The sequence below is a fragment of the Helianthus annuus genome, chromosome 4, assembly GCF_002127325.2.
Source record: "Helianthus annuus cultivar XRQ/B chromosome 4, HanXRQr2.0-SUNRISE, whole genome shotgun sequence".
Taxonomy (NCBI): Eukaryota; Viridiplantae; Streptophyta; class Magnoliopsida; order Asterales; family Asteraceae; genus Helianthus; species Helianthus annuus.
The window spans coordinates 196,831,464-196,858,347 of NC_035436.2; the positions used below are offsets into that span (position 1 = coordinate 196,831,464).

The following is a 26,884-nucleotide window of genomic DNA, read 5'->3' on the forward strand; positions in this document are numbered from 1 at the left end:
CGCTCTTCTTCTTCATGGTGATGAAACTCTAGGCGCTCGTAAGAAACCACACTAACCACCGTGCTCTTCTTGTTCTTTTTGATTCGATACTTGGGCCGTAGCCAGCCCACTGCTTCTTTTCTTTGTTCGGTCCAACAATAATCTTTGCAAAACACCTTAATTATTTTTCCGTTAACCAGTTATAACCGGTTATTACTTCAATCCATGAACCATATATACTTTGAAACCCTTGACTTACATATATGCATAGGTTAGATAGGGATCCCTTCTATGAATAATATATAAAAAAAGGGGTTAGGATATAATAGGAAGGTTTTTTGGCTAGGAAGGCTAGGAAGTAATCTTGACCATCAATAGATTTAATCAAGGGCCAAGATTAAATAAGTGAAACTGAAGAGAAAAAAAGAGGCGTGTGGGTTTGTGTAAGGGCATTCTAGTCAATCCAGCACAATAGTTTCTCTCTCCTCAAATTCCTCCCCCCCCCATTTTTTAAACGTTAATAACTTTTTTCATACGACATTATTTTTTTATAAAAATTGCACCAAAAAAACGAGCGTTTTTTATCTTTAAAACGAGTATACAATTGCTATATTTTTGAGAAAAAAAATTTGAAAACCCAGTTGCGTAAAACGCAATGGAGTAAAAAATGACTCTTTCTAAAACGCAATGCACCAAAAACACAAAGAAATGTCTTATTTCTAAAATGCAATGGCCAGAAAACATAAAGAAATGTCTTATTTCTAAAACGCAATAGCCTAAAAATACAAAACAAAGTGTACTTTCTAAAACACAATGGACTGAATGTGTTTTACCTAAAACGCAATGCACCAAAAACACAAAGAAATGTCTTATTTCTATAACGCAATTGCCAGAAAACACTTAAAAATGTTTTTTTTTTCTAAAACGCAATGGCCTAAAAATACAAAAGAAAGTGTCTTTTCTAAAACACAATGGACCGAAAACACATAAAAATGTGTTTTATCTAAAACGCAATGCACCAAAAACACAAAGAAATGTCTCATTTCTAAAACGCAATAGCCATAAAACACTTAAAAATGTTTTTTTTCTAAAACACAATGGCCAGAAAACACATAAAAATGTCTTATTACTAAAATGCAATGGCCTAAAAACACAAAAGAAACTGTTCTCTCTAAAACGCAATGAACTGAAAACACATAAAAATGTGTTTTACCTAAAATGCAATGACTAAAAACACTTCAAAAATGTCTTATGTCTAAAACGCAATGACCAGAAAACACTTAAAAATGTCTTATTTCTAAAACGCAATGGCCTAAAAACACAAAAGAAAGTGTTCTAAAACGCACAGCCAGGGGCTCTGCCCCTTGGACCCCGCCAGGGGCTGTCGCCCCTTGGACCCTGCTCCCAGGGGCGCTGCCCCCGGACCCCCGCCGAAATCGTAAAACGCAATTACTCAATTCAAAAATCCAGATCGTAAAAATGCAATTTAAAAATTTTCATACATATATCGAAGCCGATTTCTTCAAATTCTTCATCGACTGACAAAATTTGAATGTTAGAAACACTTATCAGCGATCAAGTCGAATGAATCGAGTGATTCGCTTCAAAATCACAGGGAAAAAATCAGATATTGTATGAAATTAAACTGGGTTTCTTCAAAAAAGTTGAATAACACATTGATTGGGTGTTTGAATCCTTGATTGGTGACGAAAATCGCACTATAATATAGTGATTATTGAGATAGAAAATAAAGAAAAGGTTGAAGATGGTGGGTTTTGAAAATGGTGGGTTTTGAAAATGGTGGGTTTTGAAGTTACAAAGAGAAGAAGAAGGGAGAAGATTGGGTAAAATTGACTAAAATACCCTTCCTCTTTATTTTAAATTTTGCCACGTGTCATAATTCTATTGCTTTCAATCCTTCCTAGCAAAAATGAACTTCCTATATGATCCTCACCCATTAAAGAAGACCAACTGCATGGAGAAAAAGTAACGCTAGCTGTCGGATATTATTTATCAAAATAAATTAGCTTAAACAAATCTTAGGTTGTTGCTCACTAGACGAAGTCTGTTGAAGTGGCCGAGTTCGTTGAAGATGATTAAGTGGGGCAAGAAGAGACTCCGGGGTATTATTATGGTTACATGTTGGGCATTGTGGAAGGAGCGCAACAAGAAGGTATTCCAGGATTCTTCGCCTAGAGTTTTAGAGGTTGTAGCGATTGTAAAGTCGAGGAAGTATCTTTGGCTTAATCATCGTTCTAGTCTTAAAAATATTCTGTAAGGTTGCTTTAAGCAGTCCTTTATTTGAGGGTTTGCTCGTTTAATGAAGTTTTCTGTTTAAAAAAATGTATGTTTTAAACAAACTTAGTTATGGCTTCTTAGAATTCATGTGAATTCTTATACCTAACCAACAATTTAAATACTAATTAGAGTAAACTGCTATTTTGGTCCCTAAGTTTTGGTCATTTTAGTCCAAAACTCAAACTTTTTGCATCTGGGTCCCTATGGTTTCAGTTTTATTTTATTGCCATTTTGGTCAAAAAATGAAATAAGCTCAGATTTCTCAAATAAAATCATGGTTTTTTGTCCTTTTCCTCAGTTTAATGAAGGGCAAAATGGTCATTATAAGTTTTCTCTCTATCCTACTTATCTCTACCCGTCACTCCAAACTTGGATTAAACTCCCCTGAGTTTATATATTAATGCTGTGTGGAATTCATATATTCATACTTGTTGTTGTGGTTTTAAAGGCTTTGAATTCGTTATCTTTCCTGCGGTTATGAGGATCCAGCCCTTAACCTGGATTAAACTCCCTGAGTTCACAATAATAGGGGGTGTAGGTTGTAACTCATCTGATACTGTAGTATTAGCATTGTTATTCATGTCCATCTAAATATCTAAATTAGAACTAAGATTTTCAAGGTTGGACAGTCAACAACAATTGACTTATCACGGTACTCAGAATTGGGATTCGGCATATTACTTGGGTTTGCGTCTGAGGATGTAGAACAGGGGAATCCACTCCCTGAATTAATCGCTGAGTTCGATTTCCTGCTTTCGTCACATACAAGCCCTCTGATTGCTGGTTTCCTTCAGACATACGTTTCACCCAGGACCCAAGAGCCGCAACGAAGTTGGAGCTGGCCAGTTCATGGTCCGATTTGTGTTGGGCAGAGGTATCTTCCCCCAAATTCAAGTTGAAATCCTCTAGATTGAGGTTAACAACCATTTGATTGTTGGATTTCGATTGCTGATTGGATCCAATTTCAAACGTATCATTGTTTTGCAAAGGGTTTGACGAGTTATCAGGGTTTTGAGTGTTACTGGAGGTTTCAAGATGAGAAGATTTAGCAGGGTTTGGGAGATGAGGGGAATCAGGGGGCTTAGATGGCGGGGTGAGCTCTATTTTCTTGTGGAACTGTAAATTGAAGTGAATTAGGGTTAGGGTTTTGGGTGTTCTTGTTGAAGAAGATGAGATGATAATAGAGCCTTTTATGTAAATGGATTATTTAATTTTATTATTTTAATTAAAAAAAATTAAAATGACAATTTTACCCCTAAGAAAAAAGACAAAATAGCAGGATCTTATAAGACAAATATGACCTGATTGCAATTTTGGACCAAAATGGCAATAAAACTCAAACCACAGGGACCTAGATGCAAAAGGTTTAAGTTTTGGACTAAAGTGACCAAACCTCGGGGACCAAAATGGCAGTTTACTCTACTAATTATCACATCAAAATAATCTATGTAATAATAACAACATGTTTATATCAATTATGTTGGTGTGTGGTGATGGTCGTTACCGCGTCCCTCTTTGGGAATTACAATTGTGATGGTGAACTTGAATTTGTTCTTTGGGGGGTTTTTACAACGGATTATTCTTTTACTAGGAGACTGTGATGATGAACTCGAAATTGTATAGGCAGATTGGAATGAGTTTGATGCGGGCCCGTTAGCGTCTGGGCTTAACCGGCCAAGGAGACACATCAGGAAGCCCACGAAGTTCCTGGACTAGCCCAAAGAGTTAAATTGCTGCTCACGTTTATTAATTCTTGCATTTGTTAATTTTAATTAATCTGCATTGTTGAATGTTTCAATTAGGCACATGTTTAGCATGGTAGAAGTAGTGGTAGGTCATGGCTGGAAATAAGGGATATGACATGGTGTACATGTGATCATGACATGTTGGACCTGTAGTCCCAAGCATGTTTAAATACTTGTATTGTTTTGCATTTGGAATATACATAAAATTGCCCCAATTGGATCTCTTCTCAATCTTGATTATTCTTGGAGTTTAGCCTACTTATAGGTTGCAACAGAGTTTGTGATAATTTGCATCTTGGCAGGGTAAGTCGAATGTGTACTTGAGTGGAACATCAGTTTCTCTCATATTGTAACCGATACATTTGCAGCCATTCGTCTTTCTTTGTTTATAGATCTGAGCCTCATTAGTTCCTGTAGGAACTAGGTTCACGTTTTAATAAAAAAAAATTATTAATAAAATAAATAATAACGAGACTCTCATTATTTGTGGGAAATTCGACTAGTACAGTACCGGTTACAAAAACTAAATAAACGAATATAAATACAATATAATTGTACCAATCTTGATTCAAATCGACGTATTTAGAGAACTTCAACCGCAGCTTCTTGTACGAAACTCCGCATATACGCCCAAGCAGTATCGGGCAGCACACCAACATCGCCATAGGGTCCAACGCACACAGCTTCCAGACTGCCATATCTTGTGTGCAATCTTTCTTGGCTGCAATGATGAAGAAATTGAAGTTGGCGGTTGTGGTTGAGGCACGTGTTCAACACACTTCCCTTAAAACAAATTATGCGCCTCCTCTCAGATAGTTCTGTCTCCCGGGGTACAACAACTAAAGAAGTAGTTGGACTGCCGGAGATGGCTCTCGCGCCCGAGATTACACCGGGTATAATTTGGTGTTGTGGAAAATCAAGAAACGAAGTTGTAATTATTTTAGAGTACTCCTCTAAAATAGGTTGTGAATGTTTTTAATGAATTTTATGAGATCCTCTCATTTTCGTCTTTCTCAGATATGAACACAAGGTTCATATATATATATATATATATATATATAGGGAGAGGCTCATGCGAGAACCACCCTTATTGTGAGAACCTTGAGAACCAATGTGAACACAACCTAAAATAGCTAAAAAAACCTAAAAAAAACCTAACCCCCCCTCCCCCCCCCCAAAAAAAAAAAAAAAAAAACACCTAACCCCCCCTCCCCCCCCCCCCCCAAGCTAACCCCCCCCAAAGGTAAATGCTAAAAACTAAAACCAAAAAAAAAACCTAACCCCCCCCCCCCCAAAAAAAAAACCTAAACCCCCCTCCCCCACCCCCCAAAAAACATAAAAAAATCTAAAAAAATCTAAAAAAAAAAACTCTAAAAATACTAAAAAATAAACCCTCAAAAAACCTAAAAAAAATCTAAAGAAATCTAAAAAAAATCAAAAAAAAATCTAAAAATTTGTTTTTTTTATTTTAATATTTTTTATGCTCAAATCGCTACTTTTAGTGGCCAATTTTTTTTTAAATTTTTTTTGGCTTCGAAAAGTAGCGATTTTTATATAAAAAATATTAAAAAAAAATTTGTGTGATTTTTAGCTATTTTTAGGCATTTTTGGTGTGTTCACATTGGTTGTCGCGGTTCTCACAATAAGAGGTGGTTCTCGCATGATCTTCTCCCTATATATATATATATATATATATATATATAGTGGAGAGTTCAAATGAGAAGAAATTTTTTGTAAGAACTAAAAAGAAAAAATTTCAACCAATAAAAATCATTTATTTTACTTTATTTAATTTTTGTATCTAATATTTGTGTAAGGGTATATTAATAAATTTAGATAGATCATTAATTGGTATTCTTCCATTTTAATAGATAACTACATTAAATTTGTAACTTATTTTAAAAAATATATATATTTTTTTAAAGAAAAAAAATTAATTTAAAATGTAGGATAAATTACGATGTGTGTAGGATGAATTACGAGCTTTGTAGGATAAATTTCAATATGTGTAGCATAAATTTCAAAACGTATAGGATAAATTTTGATGTGTGTAGACAAAAATTTTAGTATGGAGGATGATAGTCTTTATGACTAATTTATTTGTCAAAGATAATAATAAATGAGATAAAATAAAAATTATTTAGTGTTTTTTTACAATTATACAATTTGTTCTTTTTCTTCTCAATTTAATTTCCTTCTCAAATGAACCTTCCCCTATATATATATATATATATATATATATAGGGCAAGGATAAATCGAAAACCCGGTTGAGTTGACTAAACCCTGAAAACCCATTAACCACCATTGATTAAGCTTGATGGATGGTTGAGATTCATTTTGGGCACTAGTGAAATTTGAATTCCTTTGTGACTATTTTTTAATATAAATCATGTACCTAGAGGGGCAATATGGGAAAAGCTTAATATACTCTCGTAGAAGAGACAAAAGTCTGCATGAGTGTAAGAAGCTTTACATCAATCAGCTGCATCATTACACCCCTAATCCTAAAAACCCTACATCAGTCTACAATTTCAAAAACCACAAAATATTACCAGAGACTCACATAACTCTCTCATACTCTTCAACAACCCCTCTCAAATTAACCCCAAAATCACCGGAGAGTCACTCTCTCTCATCATCTTCACCGGAGAGTCGCTCTCTCTCATCATCTTCATCAAGCGTATAACTTCATCGACGAAGATATTCAACAAATCACCGTAGAATTTCAACGGTCACCGGAAGAAAAAAATCAGGCTAAAAACGAGAGGGGTTCAGGTGCGTCGCTCTCTTGGTTGACTAAAATCATCAACTTTGTTTTAGCTATTCAGAATTAGGGAGTTTTATAATAGAGACTAGGTTAGAGCCCGCGAGCTTCGCGGGTAGAAAAATTTAATAATAATAATAAACAAAACCGGAATAAAATGAATTTTTGAAGTACCCTTAAAGCTCTTTTCTTCAGCTTGTTCATTACGGAGAGTTGCTTGAGTCTTGCTTTAACTGCTTCCCCTAAAGAAACATTTGGAGCCTTCTTTGGCGTTTTGTATCCATGGATGATCTATAATAAAAAAAGAAATAAGAAAAATCATAAGATATTTCAAAATAAATCAAGAAGCGTAACATACGACCATCGGATATTACACGTGCCATTATACTCATTTACTTACGAATCAGGCTACTTTTTTCTTTATCGGTTAAATATTAACCTAAAAGGAAACGCGAAAAAGTCTCCTAAAGTGTGTTTTTGATGCATGAAACCTTCTAAATCAATTTATTAAAGAATCATATTATTATTGAAACAATAATAATTTAGCAATCAATCATGGTCGACAACTTGACACTCGACACAAGACACACCAACTATTATATAAAGTGTTTCTGTAAAAAAGAGATTCAAGTTAGCCCAACCCTTCTTGTTTCAGTCTGTACCCAACCCATTTGGACTTGACCCATTTTGATCTATACTAATAACTTCTTGAGCATAAACCTCCTGAATCAACTTATTAAATATATATATATGCATATTATTAAAATACCATTATTAGATCATATTTGGCCCAGCACTGTCAATTAAAAATTTGGTAAAAAGGTGTTTCAAGTCAACCCATTTTGACTTTCGACCTGTTACTCAAATGGCCCACTATGACCTGTTGCACGAAAAAAGAAAGGATTTTGACATTACCAAGAACTTCTTGTGCTGTAAGACGTAACTTTGGGTCAGGATTGAGCATCTTCTTAATATGATCCTTTGCACTTTCAGATACTATAGGCCAAGGATCCCGTTTGAAATCTACAACAGATCGAATAATTGCTTGTGCAACTCCTTGCTCAGTTTCTGCAATAAAAAACAGACCGAATTTTAAACCATATAATTACTACTTCCTATATAAAGTCGAATAAAGTTTAATAGAAGTATTATTATACTGTAGATTTTTGTAATTATGTTTAACATATGAAATATTTGAAAAATTCAAGAAAAAGGGACAAAAAATGTGTCAACCCAACTTGACTCGTTTTGATCTGTGTTTATAGTTACTCATCGGACCCGAATCGTTTTGACCTGTTACCCAATCATTTAGGTGGAAACAGATCAAATGAGTAGGCTTTAAAAATTAATTAAAATGAATGACGAAAGTGCCCTGACGTGCATTTAAACGCTTATAACCTCTTCTTTGAACCTCATACGGGCCATCATGTGCCGTTTGACCTGAAATTTGCAAAGGATTTCAAATATTCCACTTAAACGGGTGAAGTTGATCATATGGATAAAAAGTCGCCAAAAGTGATATTATCTTTGAATCGTTCAAAATCAAGATCAAGATCCAAAAGTGATATTATATTGGAACCATTCAAAACTATTAAAGCTACAAGCAGCAATGTAAAGCAAATTAAATTAACCATTCGGTTCGACACTTCCTGGGAATCGAACAAAATAATCTTAAAACTGTGAAACTCTGAGCAGAAACATTGATGACCGGCTCACGACACCCATTTTATCAATCTGGAAATATTGAACCAAACATGAAATGATGAAAGGATGACTGACTTTATTAATCAAAAAACTTTTTTATTTAAAAAAAGTTTAGATTAGTTTCCATGCATTAAATTGTAATCATGAATTATTAATGACTTATCCGACCTACCAGAACGGGATCTAGTTATTGGCAAGAGACACAAGGTCGCCGAATCACCCAGATTACTACATTCCTTGTCGGAGAGGTCTAACAAATTGTCAATGGAAAATCCATCAGCGGAGACATTAATGACTTTGTTTGTACCAAAATGGGTACAAACGATTACAAAAGTCATATCGTAACAATAATAATCCAATTTTTTGGGTAAAAATGATTCAAGAGGTTATAAATGTATAAACAATCTTACTGGGAACATTATAGCTGCTGAGAATTGATGCATTAGGAACCTCTTTCATAACTTCACATTTTTATGTGGGTCTACCACCCTTTTTAAGGGTCTGAACCTGAAAACCTATACATTAAAAGTAATTATATGAGTTAAACTGGAATTACTTAGATATGATAACATAGTGTAAAGTTAATTCCTATAAACAATCAAAATCAAATTAAAAATATTCACAGAGGATAGAGGAAAAGTACATAATTCAGACAACTTTTAAAAACTAAAAAAAGCATCTACATTCTTGTTAGCTTAAAATAGACCAAACACTTATGAAAGATAGCAGATTATTTATCATAACACACAAAACGGATAATATATTTTTAAACCATTATCCAAATTGCAAACAACCACCACCATCATCCACCTATGTTAAGGTTAAAAAATGATTACCGAATTCTGCTGAAAAGGCATCAGACACGATGTCAATCACAGTCGCCACAGTCGTTGTGTTTGCGGCGGAACCCTAAACGCCACCGTCGTGTCTTTTCCCCGCCTCTCTATCTCTCTACCATAATTTCTTTTAAGCCAATAAGCAAAATAACACTCAAAAACTTGCCCTTGAAACTCCTATCAAAACCCAGTTCATCACTACGCCTACATCCTTCTTTTGATTATGACAAAACCAATACCTCTCAGCCTCTTGTTCATTTGATTGTAGCCCCCCTAAAAGTTATTTCATGTAGAAAAATCTGACCAATTTTGCGTTTTAGGGTTTGAAGATGAAAGAATAGTTAAAGAACGAAGGAGAGAGGAGTTTTTGGGTTTCGAGAGAGAAGAGAGAGAAAGGGGAAGATAGAAACGAAAGGGTTTGCAATTTGAAATTTGAATGAAAAATTTTGAACCTCTGATTAGGCCGCCCAAACATTTCACTGGTTTCAAGCAGAAGTTGACACATGGATGTAGATGAAGGCAGAAGTTGCCAAGTAGGAAAGAGAGAAAGAAGGGTGCTTGTGGTGTTGACATGTGTTTAGGGGGAATGTGGGGGTGCCAAGTGGCAAAACCTAGTTCTTTTATTAGAGATAGAGATTATAGGGTTTTTTAAGACTTTTGAAAATGCTGGATTGCTTTATACCCATTTGGGTTTTTCTTAATTACAGGTACCATTAGGGGTTTTTGTTGGCTTTAAATAATCTCACTTGTTAAAAAAGAAAGTTGAAAATTTTAGGTAGTTATGAATTTTCTTTTAGAGATACAGATCTGGGATGTGTGAAAATAAAGAATATAAACTTTTAAACAGTTTTCAAAGTGCTCGGTTTGTTCATACATCTGGCTTTTCTGTTAATGACAGGGTAACATTAGGGGTTTTTGGGGAAGAACACATGATCAATTTGGGGGTGGGGTGGGGGTGGGGGGTGGGGGTGTGGGTTAATTTTAATTGAGAAAAAAAAATTACACTGATAGTGTGTACTTGTTCATTCTAAGGAAACAAAACTCTGCTTGCTATAAACTGATCTGGGCCATAGTGATCTACTGTTGATTGGAGTCCTATATTTGTTATCTACTGGTGATATGTGTCTGTTAGAAAAGTCATGTGGTCCATATATTGACTGCCTCTTTATCTCATAGTTTTGCAGGAATCCGTTGTAACAGCTAAGAATAGCAAAACAAATCCAACCAAAAAAATGACCACAGGTGCTTATAAATTACAAAAACTATGATCAATTATGCTTACAGATTAAAATCCATTTTGTCTTTATTGATGTTGATTACAAATAAAAAATGCAGCTAAAAAGGTTCGTGATACCCCAGTGCTTGAGAAGCGCAAAAACAGGCAACAAATATGTACGTAACTACTTTTAATTCATTACATGTTTGTTGTCATGTTATGTCTAATTTCCATAAGCTTTCTAAAAACAGTGACACCGGATACTAATACATGCGGACCAGCAATGCGGACAAGGGGGGCTAAAAAAGGTTTAAATTTAGTCTTTTTTTTTTGTTAAGAAATATTTTGGTAAAGGTTGTTAGTAGTTCGTGATCTATATAAAACTTGTACAAATGTAGTTAAGGAAGCACATTGTGAGGAGAAGGTACGCAGAAGAAAGCTAATAAGTACGTAAAAAGGCATTTTCTTTCTTTCGATTGTCTAATAGTTATGTTTTATATAAATAATAAAACAAATATGGTGCCTCAGTTTTACCAGATAGTGACTTGGACACTCCCATGGAAAACACTGAGAAAAGAAATAAAGGTACATTTTTTAATGTATGGAAGCTTTGGTTACATTCTTCTTGAATCTAATATTTATGTGTACATGACTTTGTAAAACATTTGTAAGGCGAGGGCGATCAGGACGGGCCGGCAACACGTACAAGAGGAGGTACAAAACTGTACTAGACATGATCTTTGAGAGTCTAAATAAAATGAATATATGTTTCAATACTTGGCTTAGGTACTTTAATGCTAATTGTTTACAAAAAAATGTATATTTACAGCTCAGCGATGGCGTGAGGATAGCAAACCAAAGAAAAATGTCAAAAGGAAACTAATAAGTACGTAAACACACCCCACTACTACTTTCCTTCTTTTATAAAATATGAAAATCGTAACCAAAAGTTGTTATCTTAGTTTCAGCAGATGGTGACTCACAGATGACTGCAGATACAGCTCTACCAAAACAGGATGCAATTGCTGTAAAAAAAACAAAAAAAGTAAAACATGATCGGGTGGAAACCCGAAGTGGCAAACACGCAAAAACGACGCATAAGTGGCCTAAATTAAAAACACGTTCGTCACCTATGCAGTTGTTCAAATGCATCAAGTCTCTAACGAGGAACCAACAAGAAGACGTTAATAGGATGGGTTTTGGAAAAATGTTGTCATTCAACATCAGTGGGATACCTCTAAAAATTGCCCACTATGTTGTGGACCACTTTAACCCAGAAGAAATGGCTATTGAAATGCCATGTGGGTCAATAGATGTTGATGTTGAGTCTGTCCATGACCTTCTAGGGATTCCTAAGAAGGGCATAGACATGCAAAAAGTACGAACATATTCAAAGCTTGATGTTGCTGTTGAAGCATGGAGAAAACGATATCGTAAACGATTTGTGGCACCAACGAACCTGGCACAATCTATACTCACAAGTGATGAAGCCAACAGTTTTCATTTCCGACTGGACTTCCTGATGTTATTCTTAACCGTCATGGTTGAGTGTAACAAAAATGGGCGAATGAAAGAGTGGATTTTGAAAACTTTTACTGGAGACACGGATTTCAGTAAAATTAATTGGTGTGCCTATCTGATCCAACAAATCAAATCATGTAAAGATGGCTGGAAGAGTTGTGATCCTGAATCTCCATTTTCTGGACCACTCACACTTTTGGCTGTAAGTGTCCTGTTTAACAAAACTTACTAACAATATAGGCATACAACATTTGTTTTGTTATCTTACCACTTGTTTTTTTTTTTCGCCGTTACACAGTTGCTATATGTCGACAGAGTTAAATGCACAGGATTTCCAGTTGACCGGACAATATACCCAATCGTATTCTGGAACAAATACGAACTGAAAAAAAGAGAACGGTTTGAGATAAAAAGAGGTGGCTTTGGTGGAGAGGATTTGCATGAAGTTGGTGTGGTTAGACGGGATCCAAGAAAAACAGAGTTACATGCTAATGATGAAGTTCTGAGTGTAAGATTAATAATTATAACCAATTACAAAATAATTATGTTCTTTCGAAAATTAGTTAAAAACGTATTTTATAACTTTGTTTGTAGAATGAGATTGCATTGATAGAAAAACATTTGGACGTGATGGAGGCGAAAAGAGTTACGGTGGAAAAAAAATTGGAAGTAGTGTTCAATGCTCATCCAGACAACGAGCAAGTTAAAAAATTGATAAAACGATTTGAGAAAATTGTACACTCAAAAAAACAAGCATATGGCTGTGGCCTGATTCCCCAAGGAAAAAAATTGTTGGGGTCCTCATGTCTCTTAACAAGACAGTCCAAAACCCAGATAATGATTACACAGAAGGTACAACGGGAAACGGATATATATCACTTCATTGAATATGTACTCAGTTTTTCTACAAGCTGTTACTAATTTGAATATTTTTTTTAAATGCAGACCCTGAAGATGATGTGCCAAAAGCGGCTGCAGTGGCAAAGATCAATGGTATGACCTTTTTTACAAAAACATATTTATCTTTTTTTATTTGCAAATAATCGTTTACACGAAAAAACTATTCATATGTATTTGTAGCTCAAAAAAATAGAGTGCGAGATAACTTTTTTGGTAAGACTTACTGGAACAAGAATGTACTTATCGTACTTCGTTCAGATTCGTTGAGCCATAAACTGCTTTTTACATTCTTCGTACTATCAATTTACTCCTACACGTTAAAAATTTATTTAAAAGATGGATTAACAAGCTCCATTTTGATTACATTTCCCCGAAAAAAATAACAGTACCATTAAAAACGCCTATGTATAGTAGTTCAAAAACTTAGGGTACATTTAATGTATCGTGGGCATGTACTGACTCTTTAAACCCAATCATTTCTAACACAAAAATAATGATAATTGACAGATTCGAATAAACAGAATCATGTGGATGTGCGAAATAAAAAACGCAGTGCAGCGACTGATAATTTACTGAAAAAAGGTAAGGTGCAAAAAAAATATAATACACGTGCGTGTGATAATAAACTGATACTATTTTTTTTAAACGTATATAGCATCTGGCAATGATCGGGGGAATGGCGATGGTAAGCGAATGAAGAATGATGTGTCGGCAAAAGGTAACTTTAGTGATGACAATCCTAACAAAAAAGTTATGTGAGGAAAAGCTAACAATAATAAACTGATACTATTTTTTTTAAACGTATATAGCATCTGGCGGGGAATGGCGATGGTAAGCGAATGAAGAATGATGTGTCGGCAAAAGGTAACTTTAGTGATGACAATCCTAACAAAAACGTCTTGTGTGATAATAAACTGATACTATTTTTTTTAAACGTATATAGCATCTGGCAATGATCGGGGGGATGGCGATGGTAAGCGAATGAAGAATGATGTGTCGGCAAAAGGTAACTTTAGTGATGACAATCCTAACAAAAACGTTATGTGAGGAAAAGCTAACTTTAATTTCTTTATTTGAAATAGAAACTCCACTATAGAAACATACACGACAACATACACGTGCAGTAATTGTAGATAGAAAAATAATAAAAAAAATAATGACATCAATGTTACATTTCTCTACAGATGAAAAAATGTAAAATGTTTAACTAACAATAAAGTAAACCACCAAATGTATGTCCTAAAATGCAAACTAAGCGTAACATGTGTGTATGTGACCACATTAAAATAAATAGATCGGGGTAAGGCTGACAAAACACCAGAGATGATAGATAGATGGAGAAAGGTGCGGAGATGCCACTACAAAAAAAAAATGCTACATGTGGAGACATAGCCAACAAAGAAAATGAGGCAAAAGATCAAGAGACGATAACTACAACAAGTAAGTTTTACATCTTACATATAACCCGTCACAAGTGTAGAAAAATCAAGAAAACCCAATCATACACAAAACAAACTAACACGTATGTGTCTGTGTACATGTGAATGAATATAAATAGACAAGAACAACGAAACACAAAACATGCAAGGATTGTTTGATGCGCCTACCTTTCACCTGCTCACACAAGACACCGAATTAGGTGACTCATGATTCCCCAAAAAAAATGAACATGTGTTATTTCTGTACACAACGGATAATCCGACTTATCAAAACCAAAAAAAATTGCAGGTGATGATGTCGATGATACGCATGACAAAAATCAAGAAGGTGAGTTCTACATGTTTTTTTACTTCTTTCGAAGATTCTAATAAACTTGGCATTTTTTTATTAAATACTAACAAACAAAAACTAAAATTGAGCAGGGAAGGGAACGGCTGAAAATGATATCACACGTAATGCTTGGATAAAGGAACTTGAATCAAGACGAAGAAAACCAGTTGGTAGGTTCAACCGCTCATGTGATGACCATGAACACGAAATGGGAATAGACATTACAACGGAAGAACAGCGTATTTGGGATTTTCTATTCGATGTGAAGTACTCAATGTAAGCTTCAGTTTAAAAATATTAAAAATATTACTTGTTACATTATGCAAAACTTTGGTCCTCTGATAGATTATGGAATGTTTTTGCTCCAAATAGTATGTTTTTTTTTAAATAGTCTATTATGTTTTAAATGTATAACTGCATATGATTTTTCACAAAACAGGACACGGGGAATGGTCATCTCCTTGTCTAGCGGGGTAACAAAAAAATTTGGTCAATCTGCTGGGTAAGTTCAACTATAAAAGATATACATAAAACATAATAGTCCTAGTTTCTTGATATCCAGAATCTAATTTACATATCTAACATTGTCTTGCGCAGAGATGTTATCTTCGAGAGTATATACGGCTTAGAACTCACAAAAACGCTGATGCGCACTTTGAGGGAGGAAGTGAAGGTCTGCTCTGATGTAGTTGATGCTTGGGTAGATGTGATGAATTTTGAAGAACTTGACAGAACCGACGGCTGCCCGACGCGGGTTTATTTTAGCACAACTGTGATAGTAAGTATTCATACTATATTACTTGATCTTTGACTGTGATTTTGGATTTATTAAGTCTTTGGGAACGTTGTAAGTATCTCTATCTAAATGCATCTTTTGAATTATGGTAATTCGGGGCTTGCACCACCTTATTGACACAACTTATTTGGAAAAAAAACAGGACAGCTGGCTTTTGACGGATTCTACTTGTGATGATGATGAACGTATGCAAACGTTCGGCGAAAGGATGGTCGTAGGCGGCGCATATGATTTCATTGGGATCAAAATGGGTTTCTTTCCAATCCTCGAGAATGATGAATATTACATGCTTGTTTTCGATCTGGAAAACGGTGAAATAACCGTCATAGACCACAAGCCTGATCGCACACCCTTAGCTGGCATTAGGGATCATCAAGACTACTACAAAAAAGATACACCATACAAAGTGGTTAGTCATTTTCTTTTCCCATAAAACATTAGGATGAAAAACAAGAACTCATACAAAAACTGATTAGTTTATCGTTTTTTTTACAGAAGCATATGCTGGACAATTATTTGGAGCATTGCAAACATCCGTTAAAGGATAAAATTGCACCAGCCAAGATTAAGAGGTGTGATATCCATTGGACGACAAGTGCACATCCAATGGATAGTGCAGTATTCCTTATGCACCACATGCAGAATTTTAACGGCGTTGGTAAACACTTTGAATGTGGTTTTAGTAGCAACTGGAAGCAAAAGCAAAAACAGATTCTTACCCTCCGAAAAAAATTCGCTACACGCATACTACTCTGTGATGAAGGGAAAGGTTCGTGATGCTGCATTATCAGTGTAAGTTGCTGCTCCGTATGGTAATGTTATGTTTTTTTGTGGATGGGACTATGGTGTACAACTTAAACAATTTAAACTCGTACTTTGTCAGTTGCCTATATGTATCTAACTATTAATGTCTGTCGTTGATCCGGACAGCTTAAACATTTTGGTGAAGCATAAGTAAACTACTGGAAAGTTTGACAAGCGACCATAACTATCAATATGTGTGTTCTTTGCTATAATAATTAGCGTTAGTCAAGCGGCCATAACTATCATTACAAATTACTTTGTTACAAAAAAAATACCTTTCTTTGTACAACAAACAGTACCAAAAATAATGTAACAAGATATATTAAATCGAGGGGCGAGTTACCTGCTATGCAAACCTAACTACTCATTATAATATATTTTCATAAATGCCAGCTTTGAATTGTCAAATCTGCAAAAAAAAGTACACGCATGTACCCAAACCATATCCAAGAAATATATGATAGTACCCATTATTATAATAATATATATAAAGTACAATCTCGTATAAATGCCACGTTATGGGGAATACTCTTATAGTATTTTTATAAAGAAACAAAAAGTGAAGTCTTACAAAGTAGTTGTTATGGGGAATCTAAGATGGACAAAAAGCCAGGATAGTTCTCAAATTGTACTTATGGGAAACGTTGTACTTATATCTTATCTCAATTGTAATACTCTTATAGTATTTTTATAAAGAAAAAAAAAAGTGAAGTCTTACAAAGTAGTTGTGCCAACTTGGAAGTGACTAATCTGCATAAGAAGTACATACATATCGAACACTATATCCAAGAAATATATAAAAGTACAGTCTCATAAATTGCCCCATTATGGGGAATCTAAATTGGACAAAAAGAAAGCTTATCACTTATTAATGTTTACACCAATGAAAAGGCATAAATAATAAAAAGGAAAAATATGTGTACTTCTATCTCTATCTTATGTCCAATTAAAAAAGGAATAAATCACTACTTCTATCTCTAACTATATTCATTGTTAATGTATCTCTGTCATGATTTCATAACTATAGTACACGCATCTAATAAATTCGAAATTGACTCTTTGCGTGTAATAATAAAAATATAAAATATATATATACACCTATCACATTTGGGTAAACAAAAAACGATGGAAAAAATCAAAAGTTCAAATCTTTAAAGAAAATTGTAACTCCTTAAATCAATAAAATAATTATCTTCTATGTTGGTCAGTTTAGTACATTTAATGTTGATGTAAACTGATGTAAACAATCTAATTAATTTTTCCACCTAACATCATTTTATTGTCTATAAATTAAGGTGAAATGTAAACATTAGTTTCATCACTTGTTCACCATAAAGAACTAAAAAAAACCACCTTATTATGTCTAGTCCATCATCACCAGCGAACTCAAAACGGGTTACCAAACGATTACGGAGAACTCTTTCATTCGAACTCCAAACTCCAAAATCGGATTGCAACCCAGAGTGTTCTCAAATCACAAAAACCTCTTTCATTCCGTCAACGCCGCACACTGTTGAAGAAAATCTGGATATCGATGCTAAGCTTATAAGTGATCTCCTTACTAACACTAAACCTGAAGTAACAACACATGATGAGATGTCGCTAGATGATGCACTTTTGGATGTTGACTGGGGATCATTTTACTTCACCGCACAAGTTACCCCTGTCAAAAAGTCTTCATCTGTGGTGCTCGCAGACCAAGCAAAACCAGTCAACGGCACCCAGGAGACCTCCCCGGCAGTTGATCCAAAAACTATCGATGATCCTGAAGATGATCCTATAGATGATGATTACTCTTGTTACTCTCAAAACACCCTTATCTCGTGGGCCAACCACAACCCGTGGGAGAGTGAGCTTAGCCCAGAACCACTTAGCGCTGAAATTGAGTATGGCACACCAAGATCGTTTCTTGACTAAATAGTGGTGTTTACATCAAGTTGCTATTATCGGTGTGAAAAAAAATGTGCCCCAATTTTCCCTCTCTCTTACAATATAGGGGCTACTTTACTTATCCTATGTTGTTTACCATATCTAGTGTTGAAGTTATTATGTACTCAACTATTGAGTTAAATCTATGTTTTTTCCAGTGTATCTTATTCAATAATTCGTGTCATTATTATATGATTTTAAAAAAATGATATCTTAAAAAAAGGGCATACATAGGTTACACACTTTAGGGAAAAAAATAAATAAATAAAAAAGAGTCACGTGATCAAATCTAAAAAAACATACAACGTTGTTGGGGAAAAAATATATTCAAGGAACGTTCAAACAAAGGCACATGATCAAACACACATAGAACAAAAATGTACAAAAAAATCTCGCTGATAAAAATGTATCTCGGATACACCAAAAATGTACAAAAATCAGAGGCAAAAAAAAAATGTAACATGGTAAAGACAAAAACCAAAAAAACACTAACATAAAAAATTCTCAGATTCAAAACATCAGAAGTCTACATAAAATCTTAGGGGGAAAAAATGTAATATGGTAAAAACAAAACCCAAAAACCCATAACATAGAAAAATCTCAGATTCAACCAAACATCAACAAGTACATACTAGAAAATGTCATTAAACATACTAATAAGCATAATCCAACTAAGTACTAACTAATTCTTAATCATAACAAACAATCCTAACAAGTAAGCTGCCAAACACTAACGCTAATATCAGTAACCATATAACCATATAACCCTATTCTTCTTCCGAATTTCTTGTTCGCGGGTAAATAGTTCAGCTTGCAGGTTGTTGATGTTCCTCAAAAGACCTGGTATGATCCTAGTTGACCGTAAGCACATCGGTGGGTCGACCCAACCAATGAAAGGGCAGTTGCTAGGCTACATTAAAAATAATGGGCAAAAAACACGATTAGAACACACATTTACTTATTAAAACCAGGGTTCGAATTTTTTACCTTAGATGGACATGAATAGAACCTTCTTCCTGGGTTATCGTCGGTCCATGATGTCCGGATAACAGCAATCCTCCCACATGAACACCTTTTCATCTTTTTTGAGAGATAGATGAATTGTATACGAAAAAGAGAGATGAGAAAATCATATATTTAAATATAGTTTGGGTAGTTGGAGATGGAGATAGTTGGAAGCCTGTAGTTGAAATGATGGATCTAATATAAAGATATGAACCAAACATTTGTGGGTCCCATTGTAAATATATCCTTTTGTCATTACCCACGTCCATGTACTTCCTACTTTTTTTACTTTTCATTACTTTTTTTAACAAATGGGGCTTACCTCCCCTAGGAAAAAGTTTACCACATATCTACTTGAATAAACCAAAAACATAATAAAAAAAATAATAATACATCCCAACAAAGAAAGTAACAACACACAAACTAGATACTTTTTTTTTCCATTAGATATTACACCACAAAAGATTACAAAAACATTAGACACATAAATTACTCCTTAGATAATGTTGATAAATTAACCTAAAAACATACATACATCTTAAAAAACAACATAATTAATAAAACACACCAACAACACCTAATTTCTACTTGAGCTTGTTCATGTGAACCATTTTTTGCACTTGCATGGGTTTGCTGGCACAGGGGAAACTGATATGTTTATTGGGAAATATGAATCCCACTCAATTTCACTCATCCACGAGACATCATCAACCCAATCGCTGGTTGTGGGATCTTCAACATCTCTTTTTTTGGGTATATTGTAGGCTCACCCTTGGGCACTACTCTTGGCTCCATCTTGACTGTAGCGTTAACAGTAGGCTCGTTTTTCGGTATTGCTCGCGCCGTAGGCTTCACATCGGGTTCAACCTTGGGGGTCGAAAAACTACTTCTCTTCCCGCGGGGGTGCCCATCACTGGTAAAAATCTCCCTAAGCGTACGTATGGGCATAGCGGGTAGAGGGGTTGTTTCAGGAATATCGCCAACGCCGACTGGAGTCGATGCATACTTTCGAAGTCTCTTGCCAACATTAATGAACTCATTTTTTTCAGGCTTGAGATCGATCGCCTCAACATCCGGAACTTTGGAAACCAAACATGGCCTCTTGTACATTGTTATGCTTTGTGTGTGATAAGTAGGTAACAATGCTTTGGGGATATACACATTGGGGGATGCTGAAACTTATTTATAATGAAAAAGGATGGTGGTGATTAGATATGAAAGTAAATGACAAATTAAATGCATCGCCAGGTAAAAAAAGGAAAAAGTAACAAAAAGATACATCTTGTTGTATGTATTATGTAAAAATGTATCTACGGCTAGTGTTTTGTAAAAAAAAAATACAAACAGAAAAAAAAACAAACTACTATATGTGCTTAGAATTTTTTTTTTTTGTTACTGGCTTTTGTAACGAAAAGGGTCATTTTCTAACTAATTATATACGTAAAATGGATGTAACGACCAAAATATGTAACATGGTATAAAAAAAACAAAAAATCCATAAGATTGAAAAATCTGAGATTCAAACACAGCAAAGAATCTACAAAAATACTCATGGTAAAAAAAATGTAACATAGTAAAAAAAAAAAAAAAAAACTAAAAAATCCATAGCATAAAAAGGTATCAGCTTCAACGAAACATCAGCAAGTACATACTAACGAAAATATCATTAGCATACTAACAAAGGATAAATCCAACTAAGTACCACCCATTTCTTAATCTCAACAAACAATGCAACGTTTACTTCTAACACAAAACATTAGGGATATCATTTCATAATGCAACTGATCAGTTAAACCATAGTCATTAAACTTAAAACCATACGACATACCAAAACCACATACATCCTAACATGCAAACATATGCATGTGCATCGATTTTCAGATAATCTACACATGCAAACATGTGCATGTCCAAAAGGGGTGATCAAAGTTTACTTGCGCTCCACTAAATTGGAGACCAAAAAGCTGGCGTCATAAAAGTTTTCAAAACACGCACATCAAACACATCAACATAAAAATACCAAATCAAGTGGACTCCTGACTCGCAGAGCTTGAGTCCTCGTCCTCGTCCTTGTTACCCGATTTATTCTTGTTCTTCTTTTTCTTGCAATTTCTTGAATCATGCCCAGTCACGTACTTCATACAGGTTCGGCAAAGCCTGGGTGTTTTGGGAGGTTTGACAGCAGAGTTGCTCGTTCCATCCTGAGGTGCTCTAGACAATCGCCGGCGTTTGCCGCGTCCTTTGTTCCTGATCCCGTCTGGATTGTCGAGAGTTATGTCCCCATCTAAAGAAACACCAAGCAATTCTTCAACAGCAGCATAGTTATCATTGTTGGCTTCGTCATCAACTGGTCCTCCATTTAGTAACTTGCATTTCAGTTCCTTTATCTGCTCAGCGAAAGAGGAAAGTCCTCCAACATCGCTTCTTAATGCGTCCACACATTCAGTTACGATCTCAAGAATCTGACTTCTCGCAGCAGCTTGTGGACGAGTGTCAACGCCATATCGACTCTCAATAGAAAATAAACTTTTAGGAAGCACGTCCCTAGACCAACGCTTAACAACATACTGGGCCGGGATTCTTTCAATATTGTTTACCCGGTAAACACAAAAAATGTGCCTACACAGATATCCAATACGGATGAAGTTGTTGCATGAACAGGATACCGACTGGTTACTCAACTCAAGTATAACCTATAAAAACACCAAAACACATAATTAAGCTTCTATGAAAAAAAGCATAATGAATAGCTTAAAACAAAAAATGCAACTATAAGGATACAACAAAGTTACCGTGAATGTGTTGGTTGCATTGTTACGTTTGTCCAATTGATTCACATAGTAAACACAACCATCATCACAATCCTCCGTGTTTACAATGTAACAAAACAGCTTCCCCTTGTATATCTCTTTTCTTACTTCTGTAGAAATTGCATGTGTATACAACTCAAAAGCATGCTTCTCAATAGCTAGGTCAGTACTGTCCATGAATACACTAGATGAAGTTTTAAACTCTGCAACACGTTGCCTGTAACGCTGATTGTCTATCCTAGTCTCGTAACATAGCATGAACTGAACTAGTATGTTAGCGCTAGAAGAGTTGACCTTGAAGCTTGAGTTAGAGCTTTCACATCTTGATGTAGTCTTCATCAGACAACACATTGGGATGTCACGGAAGTAGGCAGGTACCCATTGGTCCCTAATTGAGTACATGTCATTCAACCAGTCGTGATCTTGTAACCCATATTCCTCCATCAAAAGTTGCCAACGCGTCTCAAATGTAGATGGCTTCATGTGAATACTCCACACCAAACGATGCATCAATGCTCTTAGCTCAGAGTTTTGTAACAGGTCTCCAGCAATCTATACATATGAAAACACAAAAACTGTTAAAATAAATGAAACAAAAAAAAACTTCTCAAAATAGATTCATAAATTAATAAAACCTTGGTGGGAAGTTTCTTCATAATATGCCACATGCAAAGGCGGTGCCGAGAGTCTGTGAAAACCTCTGAAATGGCAGCTTTCATTGAAGGATCCTGGTCCGTCAGAACTAACTTTGGTTGCTTCTTGTGTGCCTTCAGAAATGATTCAAGTAACCACTTGTAAGACTCAGTGGTTTCATTGAATAACAAGCCAGCACCGAATGTCACACATTGTTTATGATTATCAACGCCTGTGAAAGGAACAAAAATCATGTTGTACCTGTGCGACAAAGAAAAAAAAACAAAAGTTAAATAATATGTTAAAGGGAAAAAAAGTGCAACTATCCAAAACCTTACTTGTTAGTGTGATAAGTCGCATCAAAAGCTAACACATCCCCAAACACCTCGTAGTTTATCTTGGAAATTTCGTCTGCCCAAAAAATCGATCTCAATTGCCCTTTCTCAACAACAAACTCATAGTAAAAGTCTGGTAAGCTCTCAGATCTTTCTTTGAGACGATCTATAACAAGTTGCGCATCACGATCGCCAATATAAAGCCTAACCGACTGGCTCCAGTTCTTAAAATCAGTTGGCGTGCCACGTACATTGTGATGTCCACCCATCAGGGACACTAAAACTCTGTGAGAAACAATCGGACCAATTCTGTTCAAACTCATGTTATGGATAAACTGTTTGGATGCAAATGGTAGTTTCCTTGAAGTCCTACTTAGGTCACGATTGAAACGCTCAACAAACGGATGATTATGGTGCTCATTGAACCCTACCACTGTGCACGTAGAGCTGCCCTCACAAAACTTAACCAGTATACTAGCCTTGCAATCTGTCACTGTGAAATTACTTTGCCTAATAGTCAAGCTTGAATGCTCCAAAGTATCAGTTTTACGCTTAATCTGTGGTTTTGAATATTTAGTACACCTTATGTACTGGTGAGTGACAACCCCCTTCCATCTCTTGGTTTGCCCCTTACGAATAGAAAACCCAGAATACACAGCATAGTCCTTGTACATACTGAACACATCCTTCCACGTTTCATAAACAGAACCAACAACAAGCTTTAAAACAATAGGAACATTAGGACACCACATTCTAGTCCCATTGGGTGTGTGGTGAACATAAAATTCCTCGTCCGCATGAACACCTAGAAAAAATGTATTGTTTAATAAATTATAACACGTATAGGTTAAAAAACAAATTTACTTGTAACATGAAAACATAACAAACTGATACTGTAGTTTCCAAAAATACAACATTAACACGTTTTCCAAAAAATTCAAATAAAACGTGGAAGTACATTTTATTGATGACGCCAAAAAGTGTAGATGCTATTGCATTTTTTTTATGGTGACCATATGTCATACTTTGTTAACGTATCCTTACTAAATTATTATTATGGTATGCGATAGTGTCACCTTTTCAATACATACTATCATATATAACCTAACCATAGTACCAAGTTCAAGTCCTTTGTTTCCAAAAAAATATAAAACCTTAATACAAGTGTAACGACATGTTTTCTAAAAGCTTGTTTCTTAAAAAAAATGGTTACACTTCTTTTTGCCTTGGAAAAAAAATACCACATTTTCAACCAAACTACCCAAAACATCATCTGTTTAATAATAATAATAATAATAATAATAATAATAATAATAATAATAATAGTAATAATAATAATAATAAACTACAAACATTAAAAAAATGGGGTGTTACAATAAAACTATAGATAAAAACAATGACCTGTGGATAGCAACTGAGTAAAAGTACAATCTTGAACACCATCTTCATCATCATTTGGTCCATTTTGATTCAGAAGTGAGGCTACACATAAAAAAACAAAAAAAAAAAATAAGCAACAAGAATCCAATGTACATCTAAACAAAGAAATCTTTAATTTACACAACAGAAAAAAGAAAGGAACCAACATGAATCGAACGAAAATCTACACAAGCATTTAAAGCTGTACATTTAATAAAACAGAAAATAAAATCACTCACGTGGAATCTCTGAAGAAATAGGTTCAGGATCTGGAGAAACTCTACCCTCACCCAAAGCATCTTCATCTTCATTAAATGCAAAATGAAGTGAAAGATTATGTGGGACAACATTTAAGGGTGAACCGGGATCATCATTGAGGTTGAGTAACTCCGTACCGCCGGCAACAGTTAGATGTTGTTGGCTGTTCGAATCAGCCATGTTAAATGCAAAATCTCTTCAATGGTGAGTAAGGATTCTCTCTTTAACACATTCTCTATCTATGGTGTTAATAAATAAAATGAAAAAGCTGATGAGAAGATATGATATTGGAAGGTTGTGAGAGTAAGAAGGGAGAGAAGAAGAAAGTCTACAAAGTACTATAAGCATTTATTAAAAAGCATGACAAGAAGGAGGTTTGAAACAAGGAGAAAGTCTGCGTGTGCAGACATCACCAACCCCATCAATAGATGTCAAAAATGAAACATATAAAATTACTATCATGCCCTTGCTTCTTTCAAATAACAATTTAAACGTGGATCAATCCTAGCCACATATTAGAGTTTTCAGGGTTTAGTCAACTGGATTGAGTTTTCTCATTATAATTAGCCTATATATATATATATATATATATATATGTATATATATATATATGTATGTATATGTTAAACATTAAATAGTTGTTCTATCAACTCATTTATTATTATCTTTGACTAATTAATTAGTCATAAATAATATCATCCTCCACACTCAAATTTTTGCTTACACACATCAAAATTTATCCTACACGTTTTGAAATTTATCCTCCACATATTGAAATTTATCGTACACAGCTCGTAATTCATCCCACACACCTCGTAATTTATGCTACACTTTAATTATATATATATATATATATATATATATATATATATATATATATATATATATATATATATATATATATATATATATATATATATATATATATATATATATTGAAAAAATATGTTATTTAGAAAATAAGTTACAAATTTAATAGTTAGCTATTAAAAAGGAAGACTACCAATTAATGATCCATCTAAGTTTACCAGTATACCCTTACACTAATATTAAATACAAAAATTAATTGAAGTAAAATGAAGCATTCTTATAGGTTGAAATTTCTTCTTTTTTATTCTTACAATAAAATTCTTCTTATTTTGAACTCTCCACTATATATATATATATATAGTGGAGAGTTCAAATGAGAAGAATTTTTTTGTAAGAAGAAAAAAGAACAAATTTCAACCAATAAGAATGTTTTATTTTACTTCATTTAATATAAGTATTTAATGTTACTAGAATGGTACATTGGTAAATCTACATAGTTCATTAATTTGTAATCTTCCTCTTTAATAGCTAATACATTAAATTTTTTGTAACTTATCTTCAAAATATATATTTTTTTCAAAAAAAATTAAATAAAATAATTTAAAGTGTAGGATAAATTAGGAGTTGTGTAGGACAAATTACGAGTTGTGTAGGATAAATTTCAACGTGTAGGATGAATTTCGAAATATGTAGGATAGTTTTTGATGTGTGTAGGCACAAAAAGTTAGTGTGGAGGATAATACTCTTTATGACTAATTAATTAGTCAAAAATGATAATAAATGAGATGAGTGAAAAAACTATTTAATGTTTTACAAAATTACCCTTTGTTCTTTTTCTTCTCAATTAAATTTTCTTCTCAAATGAACCTTCCCCTATATATATATACACACACACACACACACGCACATTCACAAATCGAATTAAACAAGTTGAAACAGCTAGTTCAACCAAGTCCAACCAGCTGTTTTGTTTCCGCTGCAAACATGTGTGCGCGCCTGAACTGAGTTGCCAGTCCATGCATCACGCTACATGGACCTTACGCCACGCCATGTGGAGTCGCACATCACATGGAAGCCACTACACATACCAGGATGCCACCTGGTTGATGTGTTGCAAACGCATCTTATTTTCCTTGTGTATTTTGTATATTATTTTAATAGAGTAGAGTCATTTTTATAATATTGAGACATATATTTTATTATTTATTATTATTACAGGTTCCGGTGTGAAAAGGAATGAAAAACAAGCTTAAACGATTATTGGGTGAAGAAGCGGGAAATATTAAATGAAGCTGAAACTCGAAGGGTTGAATTGCAATTAAAGGAAAGTTGTTTAAAAATAAGTCATGAA

The 26,884-nt window shown here is 34.5% G+C and overlaps 3 protein-coding genes and 1 long non-coding RNA gene across 6 annotated transcripts; 2 read left to right on the forward strand and 2 right to left on the reverse strand.

Moving 5' to 3' along the window:
• Positions 1-6,880: 6,880 nt before the first annotated feature.
• Positions 6,881-9,828, reverse strand: LOC110937799 (calcium-dependent protein kinase 32). 3 transcript variants are annotated; one of them, XM_022180251.2, is made up of 5 exons: positions 9,328-9,828; positions 8,902-9,006; positions 8,664-8,741; positions 7,703-7,855; positions 6,881-7,078 (listed from the first exon to the last, which is right to left on the reverse strand). In XM_022180251.2, the coding sequence occupies exons 2-5, from the start codon at positions 8,948-8,950 to the stop codon at positions 7,017-7,019; spliced, it is 342 nt and encodes a 113-aa protein (XP_022035943.1). In that variant the 5' UTR covers positions 8,951-9,006; positions 9,328-9,828; the 3' UTR covers positions 6,881-7,016. The 3 variants fall into 3 exon arrangements, with proteins under 3 accessions (XP_022035943.1, XP_022035944.1, XP_022035945.1); XM_022180252.2 differs by lacking the exon at positions 8,664-8,741 and adding an exon at positions 8,186-8,227 and having other exon boundaries at positions 9,328-9,825; XM_022180253.2 differs by lacking the exon at positions 8,664-8,741 and having other exon boundaries at positions 9,328-9,817.
• Positions 9,829-10,665: 837 nt separating this feature from the next.
• LOC110935243 lies at positions 10,666-10,989 on the forward strand. The gene is made up of 3 exons (XR_002588979.2): positions 10,666-10,719; positions 10,795-10,851; positions 10,942-10,989. It is a non-coding gene; the product is annotated as an uncharacterized LOC110935243 (long non-coding RNA).
• Positions 10,990-14,298: 3,309 nt separating this feature from the next.
• On the forward strand, positions 14,299-16,307 carry LOC110934134. The gene is made up of 8 exons (XM_022177323.1): positions 14,299-14,404; positions 14,523-14,603; positions 14,693-14,731; positions 14,827-15,010; positions 15,174-15,236; positions 15,332-15,512; positions 15,673-15,939; positions 16,026-16,307. The coding sequence occupies exons 1-8, from the start codon at positions 14,299-14,301 to the stop codon at positions 16,305-16,307; spliced, it is 1,203 nt and encodes a 400-aa protein (XP_022033015.1).
• Positions 16,308-21,292: 4,985 nt separating this feature from the next.
• Positions 21,293-24,903, reverse strand: LOC110934135 (protein FAR1-RELATED SEQUENCE 5-like). Its single transcript, XM_022177324.1, has 6 exons — positions 24,705-24,903; positions 24,448-24,528; positions 23,050-23,851; positions 22,714-22,972; positions 22,061-22,630; positions 21,293-21,961 (listed from the first exon to the last, which is right to left on the reverse strand). Exons 1-6 carry the CDS (start codon positions 24,901-24,903, stop codon positions 21,293-21,295), a joined length of 2,580 nt encoding a protein of 859 aa, XP_022033016.1.
• Positions 24,904-26,884: the final 1,981 nt, after the last annotated feature.

Bases quoted from the DNA above. Each gene is read 5' to 3' on its own strand.
- LOC110934135 (XM_022177324.1), bottom strand. From the start codon at position 24,903: ATGGCTGATTCGAACAGCCAACAACATCTAACTGTTGCCGGCGGTACG. The intron at 22,973-23,049 runs GTAAGGTTTTGG...TTTGTCGCACAG, and splicing joins GCGACTTATCACACTAACAA to GTACAACATGATTTTTGTTC. The intron at 22,631-22,713 runs GTTTTATTAATT...TCATATGTATAG, and splicing joins TGAAGAAACTTCCCACCAAG to ATTGCTGGAGACCTGTTACA.
- LOC110934134 (XM_022177323.1), top strand. From the start codon at position 14,299: ATGGAGAAAGGTGCGGAGATGCCACTACAAAAAAAAAATGCTACATGT. The intron at 14,604-14,692 runs GTGACTCATGAT...AAAAAATTGCAG, and splicing joins CACACAAGACACCGAATTAG to GTGATGATGTCGATGATACG. The intron at 14,732-14,826 runs GTGAGTTCTACA...AAAATTGAGCAG, and splicing joins GCATGACAAAAATCAAGAAG to GGAAGGGAACGGCTGAAAAT.
- LOC110937799 (XM_022180251.2), bottom strand. From the start codon at position 8,950: ATGAAAGAGGTTCCTAATGCATCAATTCTCAGCAGCTATAATGTTCCC. The intron at 7,856-8,663 runs GTAGGTCGGATA...TTTTTATTGCAG, and splicing joins AATAACTAGATCCCGTTCTG to AAACTGAGCAAGGAGTTGCA. The intron at 7,079-7,702 runs GTAATGTCAAAA...TTTTTATTATAG, and splicing joins TACAGCACAAGAAGTTCTTG to ATCATCCATGGATACAAAAC.